At 39.8% G+C, this 14355-nt stretch overlaps 1 protein-coding gene across 2 annotated transcripts in view; it reads right to left on the bottom strand.

The window, feature by feature from the left end:
- Nucleotides 1-14355, bottom strand: part of LOC149223535 (uncharacterized) — a 316798-nt gene that overhangs the window by 35780 nt on the left and 266663 nt on the right. For both annotated transcript variants that reach the window (XM_089385863.1, XM_089385865.1), the window contains 2 exons: nucleotides 13540-13616; nucleotides 13330-13447 (listed from right to left, as the gene is read on the bottom strand). In XM_089385863.1, the coding sequence (XP_089241989.1) occupies nucleotides 13330-13447; nucleotides 13540-13616 (195 nt within the window). The remainder of the gene's footprint in view (nucleotides 1-13329; nucleotides 13448-13539; nucleotides 13617-14355) is intronic.

The following is a 14355-nucleotide window of genomic DNA, read 5'->3' as shown; positions in this document are numbered from 1 at the left end:
ATGCCTTGCTTGGGGAAGTCTATAAAATTATAAATAGTATACTAGAGAGAATAAAGGATATTATTAGGGCAAATGAAAGTGATCCGTTTGAAGTATTTTACTATGAGGAGGAGGGCATAGTTTCCAAAAGGTGGAGCAAAAGGACCACATCATTACACCTTTTGGCCTACGTACTACACCCCTAGTATTATCATTATAGAACTTTGTCTTTAAATAGTAGAACAACCCCAAACAAGGATTTGAAGTGGGAAAGGGATATAAGACACCTTTGAGGAAGATCTATAGGTATGTCGTAATTGCAATGGAAGTACATGGGGAATTTAGAGCCTCTATATAATCCATCTATCACTTTTCAAATCCATTACCCATGGATGATCACGGCATCTTGATTCTATTATTTGGTGGGGATTCTGTGGTAAGAATAATATCCATTTCTTGACTCTGACCACCAAGTTGTTATCGTAGGTTGCTAGTTCTTCATCAGCTATAAGGAATTGGAGTATATATAACTTCATCTATTTGGTGAAGTGAAATAGACTAAGAGTAGCAAATGTTGAGGATCTTATGTGTGCATTCATTCCAACCTCTGCTTTCTATTACATTCTAATCCAAAGTATAAGAAAGGTCTAAATAGGATGTAGGCTGTGAGGCTTGAGATCTTTGACTTAAACATGACATTGAATGCTATGATTCACCTCAACCTACTTAAGGATATTGTACCACCAATCTAGCCTTCCACTGTAGCTTCCATCATTCTTACCCCCTACCCCCCATCATTAATTCATTATGTATGTTGATTTTGGGTAGCATTGGATGTGCTCTAGCCTTGAAAATTGGTGGAGAGGCTAAAGCACATGAGATCTCCAAGACCCAGAAATCGTTTGGAGAAATTCTACTCGGATGAGGATTTATTAAAATAATTAATATTTTTAATGAGTTCCTAAGTCTAAACTCAGGAAAATAGAAATATTAATGTGTATCAATAAAATATGGGTGAGAAAGTTCTCAGTGACGAGGATCAAGCCAGTTCTAATCTTAGTTGTTGATTAGGGACTTAATCTCAGTCGTTGAAGACTTAACATGAAAAGTATAAGAGGAGGCTTAAGAGTTAGTTGGAGACACACCAAGAGATCAAAGAATTCGATTTTCTGGGACGAGATTTGCTGAGAAAATCGAGTTAGTGATAACAGTTGCAGCGAGGGACAATTCAACAAGGGATTTTCATTTGAGGCTGAAGAATACATAACAGAGAGGTAGTGCAGTGCCGGGAGAGACAATGCAGGCCCTAAAAGGGCTGACAGGCCATAAAGCTGATGCAGAGGATGCAGAGGGCTGACGCAGTGAGACGCAAAAGCCGCAGGGGCTGACACTGGGCCTCAGATGCAGCGCTAGGGAGATTTTGTGGGGCAGGCTGGGAGCAGATCATCAGATTCAGAGCCAGGAGAGGGTGACACACCTCCTGGAGGAGTGACGCAGTTCCAAAGCAGTGCTTGGAGAAGCTTCGTTGTCCAACATAGGGAACAACCAGAGTCACTATGGGGTTTGATAATCCAATTGTTGATTTATCGGAATATCTGTCTCCAGATAGAGGTACTACTGCCAAGGATATTCTCTATTGCATGAGCCATTTCTAACACCCTAGTTGTATTCACGAAATTTTCTTAATAATACAAACCCGCTATATGCTGCACCGGTTTTACCGAATTGGGTTTTTCCGGGGACAATTGTCCAAAAATAACGGTGCCCCTTGTGTTATTGTCTCTGTTTATTTCAGTGCATGATCTATATATTTGTGAAGGATGCAATAGTGTTTACTTCGATGTTTATGCAATTAAATAACCTGTTAATGTAGAGAACAAGTAGGAGATTGTAAACCAGTAATTGCAGTAGGGGTTTTTGATGTGTTAGATTCAAGAATTTTCACATGGTATTAGAGTGATTGCAGATCATAGGCGACTGAAGACACCAGTCGAGAAATCTGAGAATTTGCAGCAGAGAAGCAGCTGTCCCGAGAGACAAAGTTGTTCCAGGGCTGAAGAGGCAAGAGGAGGAGTGACGCATTGGAAAGAGTGTGACACAGAGGCTCATGCAATGCCTGCGTCAGCACTCTAAGCTAGGAGAAGGGCCAACGCAAAGGCAGAGGAGGGCAGATCAGGCTCACGCAGAGCCACGTCATCTTTCTGAGCCAGGAAGGATTGACGCAGTTGGCTGGGAGGAGCAGATTCAACCCACACAGAGATTGCGCAGAGCCTGAAGGGCTCATATTCTTTGAGTTGCCAAGGCTAAGGGAGCTGTGCAGATTTTGATTTGAAGAGCTGATGGGACGTTGTTTTTTCGGTGCATAACAATGTCTAAGGAGACTGAACCAAGGTAGAGGGAAGCACTACCTTGATAGATTTCTAGCCAAGAAATTTAGATCCAAGTTGCAACAACAAAGGAGGATTGGAGAGGAGTGATTCGACGGTTGGCCAGAGGATTTCCATGAGGGAAATCAAGACTCAGAGGGAGTCTAGAGAAGAGGAGCAGAGATGGCAATGAATGGGTTGAGGGATTAAGACCATTGGGCAGAGCATCCAATTTTGTCATCTAGAAGGCCAGGATCTTCGCAATCCAAGACAAACATTTCACCAAGGACTATGCCTTGAAGGTTGTTGTTGAACCGATCGACGCTGATCCATTGAAGAAATATGAGGAGGCCCAGGCTAAGGCCAAGTGCATGATCCTAGACGAGGTCAAAGATCATGTAGTACCACACATTGCTGAGAAGAACACAACAAGGGAGATGTGGGAGACCCTGACCACCTTGTATTAGGGATCTTCCGTGCAATGGAAGATGCTATTAGAAAATCAGCTAAGACAGTATCATATGTAGAAAGGAGAGGAGATAGATACCTTCCTTCTCAAGTTGCAAGGGGTTCACGACCAACTTACTTCTGTGGGGTCTACACCGGATCCATAGTTCATGGTCAAGACTGCCCTAAATGCAGTCTCCGAGGAGTGGGAGATGTTTGTCTAAAGCATTTTGGGCAGAGCAACTCTCCTCAGTTGGGAGGAGATGTGGGCAGCTCTTTGACAGGAAGAGCTCAGGAGATTGACCAAGGCAAGGAGTAGCGGTAAGGGAGTTCGAATCAAGGAGGAGGAGGATGCAGCTCCCGCATCTACGGGACAAGAGGGTCTACAGAAGAGGAAGAAGAAATATATCTCCAAGGTCAAGTGCTTCAACTGTGGGGAGCTGGGACATTATGCCTCTTAGTGCCCCAGGAAGAAAGGCAAGGGAGAAGCTTCTGACTCAAAGGTTGCTCCAGCAAAGGTGGAGAAGGATGTCGAGACTGATGACGATTGTGCCATTAGTGCTCATGCGTCTCTAGAGAAGAGGTGGGGAGACTTGGAGCTATATTCGAGAGGACTACAAAAGAGGGGGTAGGATCCTTGAGGTGCCCAAACTCTTGGATCACATCCGACTACAGGAGCCCTTAAAGACAGTAGCATGATGACAGGTGTCGGGTGGAGCAAGGTGTGATGGAGCGACAAGGCAGTCCTAGAGTGCAGAAGTCTATAGCAGCGTAGTGGAGGTTGCAGCAGTGCGAGAGGCAGAAAAGAGATTGCAACAACATAGTGGCAACAGAGGGAGCACAGGATAGCAACAGAGGTAGCTTCAACATCACGAGGCTTCCAGACTGACCAGGATGTCAGTATTTCAGTGAATTTAGTTACTTACTTCTCGGTAACTGAGTTGTAGTGCAGCAGTTAGCAGTGGCAGTGCTATGGGCAACACTTTTGAGAGGGAGTTGTAGTACCAATGTAGCAGTGGCAGTGGCAGTGTCATAGGCAACAATACATGAAGCAACAGTTAGCAGTGGTAGTGTCATAGGCAACAATACATGAAGCAACAGTTAGCAGTGGCAGTTCTATGGGCATCATGGGCAACACTTTTGAGAAGGAGTTGTAGTACCGATGTAGCAGTGGCAGTGGCAGTGTCATGGGCAGCAATACAAGAAGCAGTAGTGCAGTGGATGTGGGGTAGCAGGCCAAGCATCAACATTGAGGATTGATGCGGAGGATAGCAGTGGCAGTGTCATGGGCAGCAATATAGGAAGCAACAATGCAGTGGATGTGGGGCAGTCGGCCAAGCATCAACATATGGGACCGATGCGAAGGATCAGTGTGATGCTTCTATGGTGAAGCATTGCTAGAGCACATTCTTCGCTAAGAGGGAGTGTTGATTTTGGGTAGCATCAGATGTGCTCTAGCCTTGAAAATTGGTGGAGAGGATAAGGCACATGAGATCTCCAAGACCCAAAAATCGTTTGGAGAAATTCCACCCGAATGAGGAGTTATTAAAATAATTAATATTTTTAATGAGTTCCTAAGTCTAAACTTAGGAAAATAAAAATATTAATGTGTATTAATAAAATATGGGTGAGAAAGTTCTAAGTGACGAGGATCAAGTCAATTTTAATCTTAGCCGTTGATTAGGGACTTAATCTCGGCCGTTGAAGACTCAACAGGAAAAGTATAAGAGGAGGCTTGAAGGTCAGTTGGAGACACACCAAGAGATCAAAGAATTCGATTTTTTGGGGTGAGGTTTGCTGAGGAAATCGAGTTAGTGATCAGAGTTGCAGTGAGGGGTAGTTCAACAAGGAATTTTCATCCGAGGCTGAAGAATACATAGCAGAGAGGTAGTGTAGTGCTGGGAGAGAAAACACAAGCCCTAGAAGGGCTGATGCAAAGGCCATAAAGCTGACGTAGTGAGACGCAGAAGCTGAAGGGGCTGACGCTGGGCCTTAGAGGCAGCGTTGGGAAGATTTTGTGCGGCAAACTGGAAGCAGATCAACAGATTCTAAGACAAGAGAGGGTGACATAGCTCTTGGAGGAGTGACGCAGTTCCATAGCAGTGCTTGGAGCAACTTTCGTTGTCCAACATAGGGAACAACCAGAGTCACAGTGGGGTTTGATCATCCGATTGCTGATTTGCCGGAATATTTGTCTCCGGATAGAGGTACTACTGCTGAGGATATTCTCTGTTGGGTGAGCCATTTCTGGCACCCTAGTTGTATTCACGAAATCTGCTTAATAATACAAACCCTCTATATGCTGCACCGGTTTCCCGAATTGGGTTTTTCTAGGGACAATTGTCCAAAAATAACGGTGTCTCTTGTGTTATTGACTCAGTTTATTTCAGTGCATGATCTGTATATTTGTGAAGGTTGCAATAATGTTTACTTCGATGTTTATGCAATTAAATAACTTTTCAATATAAATAACAAGTAGGAGATTGTAAACCAATGATTGCAGTAGGGGTTTCTAATCTGTTAGATTCAGGAATTTGCACAATGTAGAGTTGAAATATGCATGTGATGATGATGCATGCTCAATTTAAGATATGTAGTTAAGCCTACTCTACATTATCATATTAGCGGCCTGATCATTGATGAGACACTCATTTTTGTCTTTACTATTATCCTTTTTGTACGAGGCAAAACACATTATTTCAATCTTAAGATTTATAAATTATCTACTGATTTAAGTTCTAATATTATAATTCATAAATAGTTTTGATTATGAATTTTCAATATGTATTTTTCAATTAAAAAAAATTATAATTTATTCTTTGTACTTGGCCTATCGTCACCATATTTGGACCCTTGCTTTTCAAAAACCCAGATCCATATTTGAATCTAGGTAACTTGGAATAAACGGGATAGTGGATTTTACCAAGACCACTAGGGTGATGGAATCAACATCATAAAATAAGGAGGCTTGAATATTGTAAAGATGTAACTAAGAGATCATTAATGTGCGATAATTAGTTCAAGATAAATTTTTGAATCATGCAACAATAAGTGAAAACCCTTACCCATGATGTAGCACCACAACCATCAAATTAGAACAAAGAAATAACACGTAACCATGAACAATTAAAAACCAACCACATATAACACAAGTACCTACTTAATAAAAATTTTATGTTTTAAAAATCATTAATTTTGTAGATAAAATTTAAAATCAACCCAAGGAAAAACAATAGTACTAAAATAAAAAATTATAATATTTTTACACAATAAAACCATCTTTTTATTTTATATTTTACAAGATAACAAAAAGTAATGACACTAATCACTACATATTTCTTGAAATAACATCTTATTCATATATTAAAACATTTTTAATATTATTAAAATGTGACCCAATTAAGTGGATTTGGTAAAACAATTTCCAAAATTAATCCTTTAAAAGAAATATGGCATAATAGTATCACCATTAAAACTTAATTTTTTTAAATTAATTATATTTAAAAATTATCAATATAGTATTAACACCAATTAATTATTAACATAAAAAGGGTTGGTATTAGTATTTCTATTTGTTTCTAATTAATAAATAATGCTTTAAATATTTCTAAATACTAATAACTTTATAACTATATAAATTTTCATTCTCACGGTGGGTGACCATCGACCTCTATTAGAAATGAAATGAAATTTTAACGTCGATGAGACTAGATATAGTCTATGGGACCACTAGCTTCCCTGCTTTTTGCCTTTTACAATTCAATCCTCTTATTATTCAAATTAATGATGACCTGACCCAACCTTCTAATAGTCCCCTCACTGAAAAGATGATGCCAAGGAACCGATGTTAACATACTGCTATAACTATCTTTGATGTCTCTGCAAGCATCACATTCCAAATGAAATGTTTTTCCGATCCCACTGCCCCAAAAGTGCAAAAAGTACACACCCGTTCTTCCCAAGCTTCTTTAGGTCTTTTCCAACGACTTGTTTTGCACCGTAGTTGATGCGAGTTAGTTCTTAATCGAGCAATAAGAAGCTTTGCTCTCCATGGAATGCTAGCTCCAATATACTCTTTTTTTTGGAGATCACAAGTGGGGTTGAATTCTTGAACATAGTATTTCTTGATCACAAGAAGTTAGAGATCGACCATGAATGCATGTTGTCGGGACAAGTTGGGGGTGACAGAGCCTTCCACCTGGTATTTGTATGCCAATAGGATGCATTCATCCCGCAGAGTAAAGACAATGGAGTAGGGCACAATAATAATATTTGTTTGGCTTAGGGGTATAGTGCTTCTCAATGCCAAGGATTGCCATCTTGATTGAGGAAGATTCGTTCATAACGTATTAAGGTATCATTGCACTAAGTACCTCCAACTTTTATGGATGGAAAGATGTTTGTCAACTCTTTGTTGCTCTTTTAAGTATGGCCGCAAGCTTCATGGTTCTTTCTTCATCTAGTGTGGTGGCTCAATAGCTTTGACTAAACAAAGTTTGAGTTTTGAGTTTGGTAGTAGCAAAAACCAAGACCCCTTTTAGTCCTGTGGCTGGTCTCTAACTCTCATATTCAAAATTGTTAATTATGTTGAGATCCTCATTTGGTGAACAAGACATGGGTAATTCTTACTAACAATTATAATGTCTATTTTCAGTTTCTCTAGCATCTAGACCATTGTAATTGGGTTTTCTTAAGTAGAATTTCTGGGTCACGATGTTTAGCTCCTTGTTATAATAGTGGGATCTTTGTCTTTAGCCTTTTGTATTCAGGGTTACGAAGAGGGAGGGAAAACTAAAGTCTCGAATCTCGACTCTCTCTCAACCACATGATAGCCTCTGCAACCTCTTCTTAGAAAGGTGATCCTCACTTTGATTTTCGCTATCTCATTTATCTTGGCTTTCTTCTCTGGTGCTATTGGTTCTCAATTTGGGGCTTTTTGCGTAGCAAGTTTACATTTTCATGGTCAAGTCTCTATCTTAAAGTTGTCCCTCTTTTTTGTTTTCTAGGGGTCAACTTTAGGCTTCTATGGTTGTTGGCCACCCTCTTGTCTTGTCCTTTTGCTTTTGAGTTCGATATCACTCTAATTCTCTTGGTCTCCAGTGTTGAAGTTCCAAACTCTTTCCTTTAATAGTCTAGTCCAGTGTTGCACGAAGCGCCCCCCCCCCCCGGATCGAAGCTCTGAAGCGCGCCCCGTACGGAAGTGCCTAGGAAGCGTCGTACGAAGCGCGCTTCGGATTTATGGAAGCGGCGCTTCGACAATTTAGAACGCTTCCTGGAATTTCCGAAGCGCCGGCCGGAAGCGCCGCTTCCATGGCTCCGAAGCGCGCTTCGTACGACGCTTCGGGCCGCCGAAGCGCGGCAATTCGGAGCAGGAAGCGTGCGCTTCCGTACGCTTCGGCCAAAGGGGGCGCCGCAAGGGAAAAAAGACGCATTTTTTTAATTTTTTTTTTAAGTTAGGTTAACTCAACATTAAGGGGGTGGGTTAGGGTGAGGTTAGAGTGAGGTTAAGGTGAGGAATGAAAAGAATAAAGCCCCCATTCATTCCTCATTTTCTCACTTTGAGTTTATGAGAGTTGGAGAAGAGAAGAGAGGAGAGGAGAAGAGAAGAGAGGAAAGGAGAGGAGAAGAGAGGAGAGCTTGGAGGAGTGAAGAAGGAGGAGCTAGGAGAAGGAGGAGGAGCTTGGAGGACTTCATCTACAAGAGCTAAAGAGGTAAGTTCAAACCCCAAACTCCCTTGTTTTTTTGACAATTTTTTTGTATTTTTCTCCTCCCTCTCCTACTCTTTCCCATTGTTTCTACTTGCTCCTTTATTTACAGGTTGTCGTTGTCCACCACCTATATCCATATTCCAAGATGGTGTTCTTTTGGCTTCTATGTATCATTCCACTCTTGGTTTTAATGATGGCAAAGGTGAGGAATAGAAGGGAAGAAACAGAAGAGGACATTGGTGATGGTCCTAATAGGAGTGACCCAATGTATGATGAGGAGGAAGGGTTTGAAGAGGAAGGGGATGAACTTGAAGGGGACACTGAAACACAAGATGGGAAAGCTACATCAACACCCTTGTGGAACTATGTGACCAAACTTGATGGGGGAAAGGGTGGTGGATCTTACAAATTTGTGTGCCCTCATGGTTGTCATGGAGGAAAACCATATTGTGGTTCATATACCCGTCTGAGGAGGCATCTTTGTGGGGTGCTGGACAGTGATGAAAAAAAGGGTTCTGTGGGGGTACAAATTTGCCCAAACATTTCAATTGAAGAAAGAAGAAAATACATCCAAATAGAGATGGTTGCACAACAAAAAAACAAGAAACAAAAAACTCATTCTGAATCAAGTGCAACCTCTAAATTTGGTAGTTGCTCATCTCCTCATGGTACTTCTGCAAGCTCTGGAGGTAGAAGAACAATAGGGGATTTCCTTAATGTTGCTGGGAGGGATGATGTGGATGGAAAGATAGTCTGTTTTCTTTGTGCTTGCGGTGTACCATTCAATGTGCTTCGCTCTCCCTATTGGCATGAAATGGTAAAGGCCATCAATGAAGCCCCAAAAGGATACAAGGCCCCCAACTATGAGAAAGCTAGAACAGTGTTATTAGAAAGAGAAAAAGCTAAGGTTCAAAGAGCTTTGACACGTTTTACAAATGAGTGGGTAGATTCTGGGGTATCCATTGTATCAGATGGGTGGACAAATATTAGAAACCAACATTTGATAAATGTTCTTGGTGTTTCTTCTAGTGGTGCAGTATTTATTGCATGTCATGACTCCTCCTCCATCACTGCATCTGCACAAAACATTGCAGATCTCCTATTGAAATCAATCAAAGATGTTGGTCCGAATAATGTGGTTCAAGTGATCACAGATAATGCAGCAAATTGTAAGGCAGCAGGAAAAATTATTGAGCGTACTCATCCACACATCTTTTGGTCTGGGTGCCTGGTTCACACATTGAACCTTTTGATGCATGATATTGTGAAACACAAAGAATGTGGGTGGATTGCTAAGGTTTACAGGAGAGGGAAGCAGCTCATTAAATTCATCACAGGGCATACAAGGGTAAACTACTTCTATGGAACTTACTCCAAGTTGCAATTGCTTAAAATTGCAAAGACAAGATTTGCTAGTTATTACCTCACCTTTAGGCGGCTAGTGAAGGTGAGACAAGCTTTAACTAATCTGGGGTGTGCTGAAACATGGGATGAAATTAACACTGACATAGATGGTGCTAATGCAGTCAAGGACACTGTTCTTGACAGTTACTTTTGGGGACAGGTTAAATATGTTTTGCAATTCACCAAACCAATTTATTACATGATCAAGTTTGCAGATTCAGATTGACCAGTAATTGGGGAGGTGTATGAGCAAATGGATAGCATGTTGGGGCAGATTAAAGACATTGTTGAGACTAGAGATATCACCTTGTACAATTATATTCGTGTAGAGGTGCAAAACCGATGGGAAATGCTAAATGTTCCATTGCATGCATTAGCATATGTTTTGACACCTAAATACTATCATCCATCATGGCTTTCAACACCAGCACCCGGGGGGGAAGCAGGAGAAAACCACACCAAGATCAAGAGGTTCACCAAAAATATATGGCTGCATTGAGTAAATTAATCCCTGATGAGGAGGAGGCTGCATTGGTACGGAGACAGGTGAGCAACTATACGCTCAACACTGGTCCATTTGGGAGCATGCATGTAATTAAAGATCGAGAGACTTTTTCTGCTCTTGAGTGGTGGAACATGCATGGAGGGGGTACTCCACTTCTACAGAGTTTGGCATTGCGGGTGCTATCACAGGTGGTAAACACTTCTTCTGCAGAGAGGTGTTGGAGCTCTTATTCTTTCATCCACAGTGTTAAAAGGAACAGGTTGAATTTAGACCGGGCAGAGAGCTTGGTTTATGTTCATTACAACTTGCGATTGTTGTCCCATTACTGTGAAGATGCAAAGTCTAATAAAGACTTGCTGATTTGGGACAAGAATCCAGAGGAGCCCAATTTGGAGGATGGAATGTTGCGACTAGAGCAATTAGAGGATGCTCTTATCCAGGTATGTCCATTGTGGTATGAATTTTCCAATTTTCCCTTATAAAGCATTTCTCTAATTCATGTTTTTGAATTTTTTTGTTAACTAGTGTTTTTTTTTTTGCATGAATTTTTTGAGCGATTCTAGGATGATGATGACCGTGTTGATATGCCACCACCCCCACCCCCATCTGGTCCCTTGGTTCCTAGGTTCCATGGTTCAACACCAACAGCAGGGGGTTCTTCTTCATCAGTTTCAGTGCCACGACTTCCACAGGCACCATCTTCTTCATTGCCACCACGTGGAGGCCCGCCACCACGTTCTATTCGTGGTGGAAGGAGGAGAGATTAGTAGATATATTCACAATCTACTACTTTTTGTCATAGATTACTCATTAGACTTGTAGACTTGTGAATTTGAATTTTGAACCTTTTTGGCTTGGCGGTGACCAAGTGACATATTTTGTAAACATTATTATTTGAATTTTGGACATGACAAATGTTGACAGTTGCTCACTTGCTAGATAAATCATAATATGCTCTATGTTTTATGTTTTATAATATGCTTAAATGTTTTATGTTTAATAATATGCTTAAAAATTTGATGTATGTTTGTAATAGCTAGAATATAGATGATTGGTGTACATACTAGTAACTACAATGGAATCATGGATGCCATATCTATCTTGATTTATGAAAAAATATGCATGTTTTCATGTCTTCTACAATTAATTTGGTATTTGGGATGTTTGTTTTGAGTATAAATGCAAAAAAATATAAAAATATATATATATAGCAGACGCTTCCGCGGACGCTTCGCTTCCTAGATTTTTGGAAAATGACGCTTCGGCGTCCCCGCTTCCAAAAAACGCTTCCGCTTCGCTCCCGCTTCGTGCAACATTGGTCTAGTCCTTAGCTATTTCTCTTTGAGCTTTAGATTGGTCTCTATATCGCAGGTGGGTGGTTCTATGCTATCTTTGTATGTGTTGATCGCTACTCTGTTTCATATAGTCTACTACCCCCTCTGTTCACCTCTCAATCCAATACTCTTTGATATTGGAGAATTATGCTTTGAGGAGGAGGCTCTTCCGGAAGGAGGGGTCGTAGCAAAGTCAAAATCTCTTTAAACTCTCACGCTTAGAGGGCAGCAGATCGCTCTATTGAAATAACCACCATAATACCCCCTAATGATTTGAACGGAAATTGAGAAGGCTAAAAGGGTAGCAAGAATTGAACGATAGTTCATTGTAGAATTGAATCATAGTTCATTGTAGATATAGAAATAGAAACAGGTTGGCAGATGGTTTCAGGATATGAGTAGTTCATGAACATGACACACAAGGTATATGAAAATAATAGACATCTATTGGAAACTACAGATAATCATGGGAAAAGTATCCATTGAGTGATCAAAAGAGCAGCAAGAAATATTTCTAAACATGGATGAAATGCAAAGACAAACTAGGAGGTTGGACAACAAAGTCACGAAAAGAAGCTAGCCAACATGGAATTCATAGTCTTGGAAGAGGAGATAGAACCACCAAACATGATCCAAGTGGACTTTTGAGTCTCCTACTGCATAGATCTTGTCCATGTTATTTTCTATCACATCTATTAGTTATATTTTGCTAGAAGTATTGATCAAGAAGGCAGTTAAAAACACTCTACACCATCATGAAACCAATCAAATGAAGATGCCAATACAATGTCGAAGACTAAAACATGCCCAAGGGTGCTAGGGCATTCCATAAAGGGTGGTATATGTCATCATGTACTATCCACCTCTCAGCCACGTGAAAGATAGATAATCAAGTGTGAAGGTGTTTCTCCATGATAAGCAAGTGTACTAAGTAAAAACATCATCAAGGAATGTAACACATCATCATTCAACTTGTCAAATATCAACCAAGGCACAAAGGAAACCAAAGCTTTATCAACTTATAGAACTTGCCTTTTTCATAAAAATCACTAAAGTGAAAATATTTATTAATGTAGGCCTCATGAGAAATGAGAGGTAACAATGGGAACTTATAGAATGTTTGGCAAATCAATGGGTTAAAGTTGTTGATAGTATCAATTACCCATGAATACTCACTAGGTATAAGTTTGACCTATGAGTACTTGCTAGTCAAGTGCACCATGGCAAGTACAACTCGTTGACAATAAGTTTCACTTACTAGAAACTTGAAACAACACAAAGAGGCCAACAAGCCAGGATGGACCCAAGAGTTGAGGCCAAACACAACAAGTGAAGTAACTATGCAAAATAGGTCAAAGGAACTAGAAATGATAACAGACATTTATAACCAAGAAAGGGGTGCATAAAGCATCCCCTAAAGAAGAAAAAAATGATACAATATAGCATCATGAATGACATTTAGAAGGAAAATGGGTTAAGCCAAGAAAACAATCCTTACAAGATATATTTAATAATAAAAATTTGCCAATATTTTAAAAGAAAATTGCCAATTGGTAAAATGTTAAGGAAACATTGTTTTAACATACCTTGCCATATTCTTGATTGAATTCCAAAAGGATGACTCATTACCACTGCCTTGTGTGGCTGCCTTATTATTTGTCCTTAGTTTATTCTCTTGTTCCTGCTTAATTGATTGGTCTCCACCTACACAAACATCAAGGAAAATTTAAGTTGTTACTGTAATACATTAATAAAAATCGGAAATTCTAAAATGTTTGGAGAAGAGGAATTCTTACGGCGGGAAAAGTTTGAGAAAAATCTGCTAGTGCTATTGAGTCGTGCAAGCTCTTCTACAAGTTTGCGCTCCAAATCACTACATGGGATAAGTTAAGCAAGAGAAATGTTAAATAAATAAACTTGGATAAACGAAAACATAATGAATAAGGATCAACATGACATCAACAATTAAACTCAAGTAACAATTTGCATGTCCAAAAAAATTTCAAGCAAGCTAGGACTTCAACAAGTTTCAAAAAAATCAGGTCATCCTAAAACTCTTCTATTAATTTTCTTTGTAAAAAATTACTGTCTAATCCAAATGTGCTCCAACTCTATTTTAGGAGCCTCTTTCATTTATGTGTAGTTTTAAAGAGAAGCAACAAGTTATTTCATATTCAAGACAAGACAACCTCACAAAACATGTTGAAGACAGATTGTTGACAAAGTATACTTCCTTTCAAATTACTCATAAAAACTTTGATTCTATAATCAAACAATAATGTGAAGCCCAAAGCTTGCCAATAGATTATGACCAATTGTAAAACATATAATACACGTCAGTAAAAACAATAACAACACTATGTTAAGACTGGTCATTATAAATAAATTAATATATGTTTATCTGTACGATGTTTAATTCAGAGAGATACTGAAACACAATTTTTTTTATAGTGGTATATGCTAACTAAATTAACTAATGTTTAGTAGTACAATGTTTAATTCATAGGGGTACTAATAATACTAAACTGTTAGATCCAATGTTCCACAAAGCATTCCTCAAGGTGGGGGCCATGCTCCTCATGTTTCCCATGCTCCAAAAACTGGGGGAACGC

Source organism: Pinus tabuliformis, chromosome Q, assembly GCF_031772625.1.
Source record: "Pinus tabuliformis cultivar Carrire ecotype Pingquan chromosome Q, CPIR1, whole genome shotgun sequence".
NCBI lineage: Eukaryota > Viridiplantae > Streptophyta > Pinopsida > Pinales > Pinaceae > Pinus > Pinus tabuliformis.
This window is presented reverse-complemented; position numbering and strand designations above follow the sequence as displayed.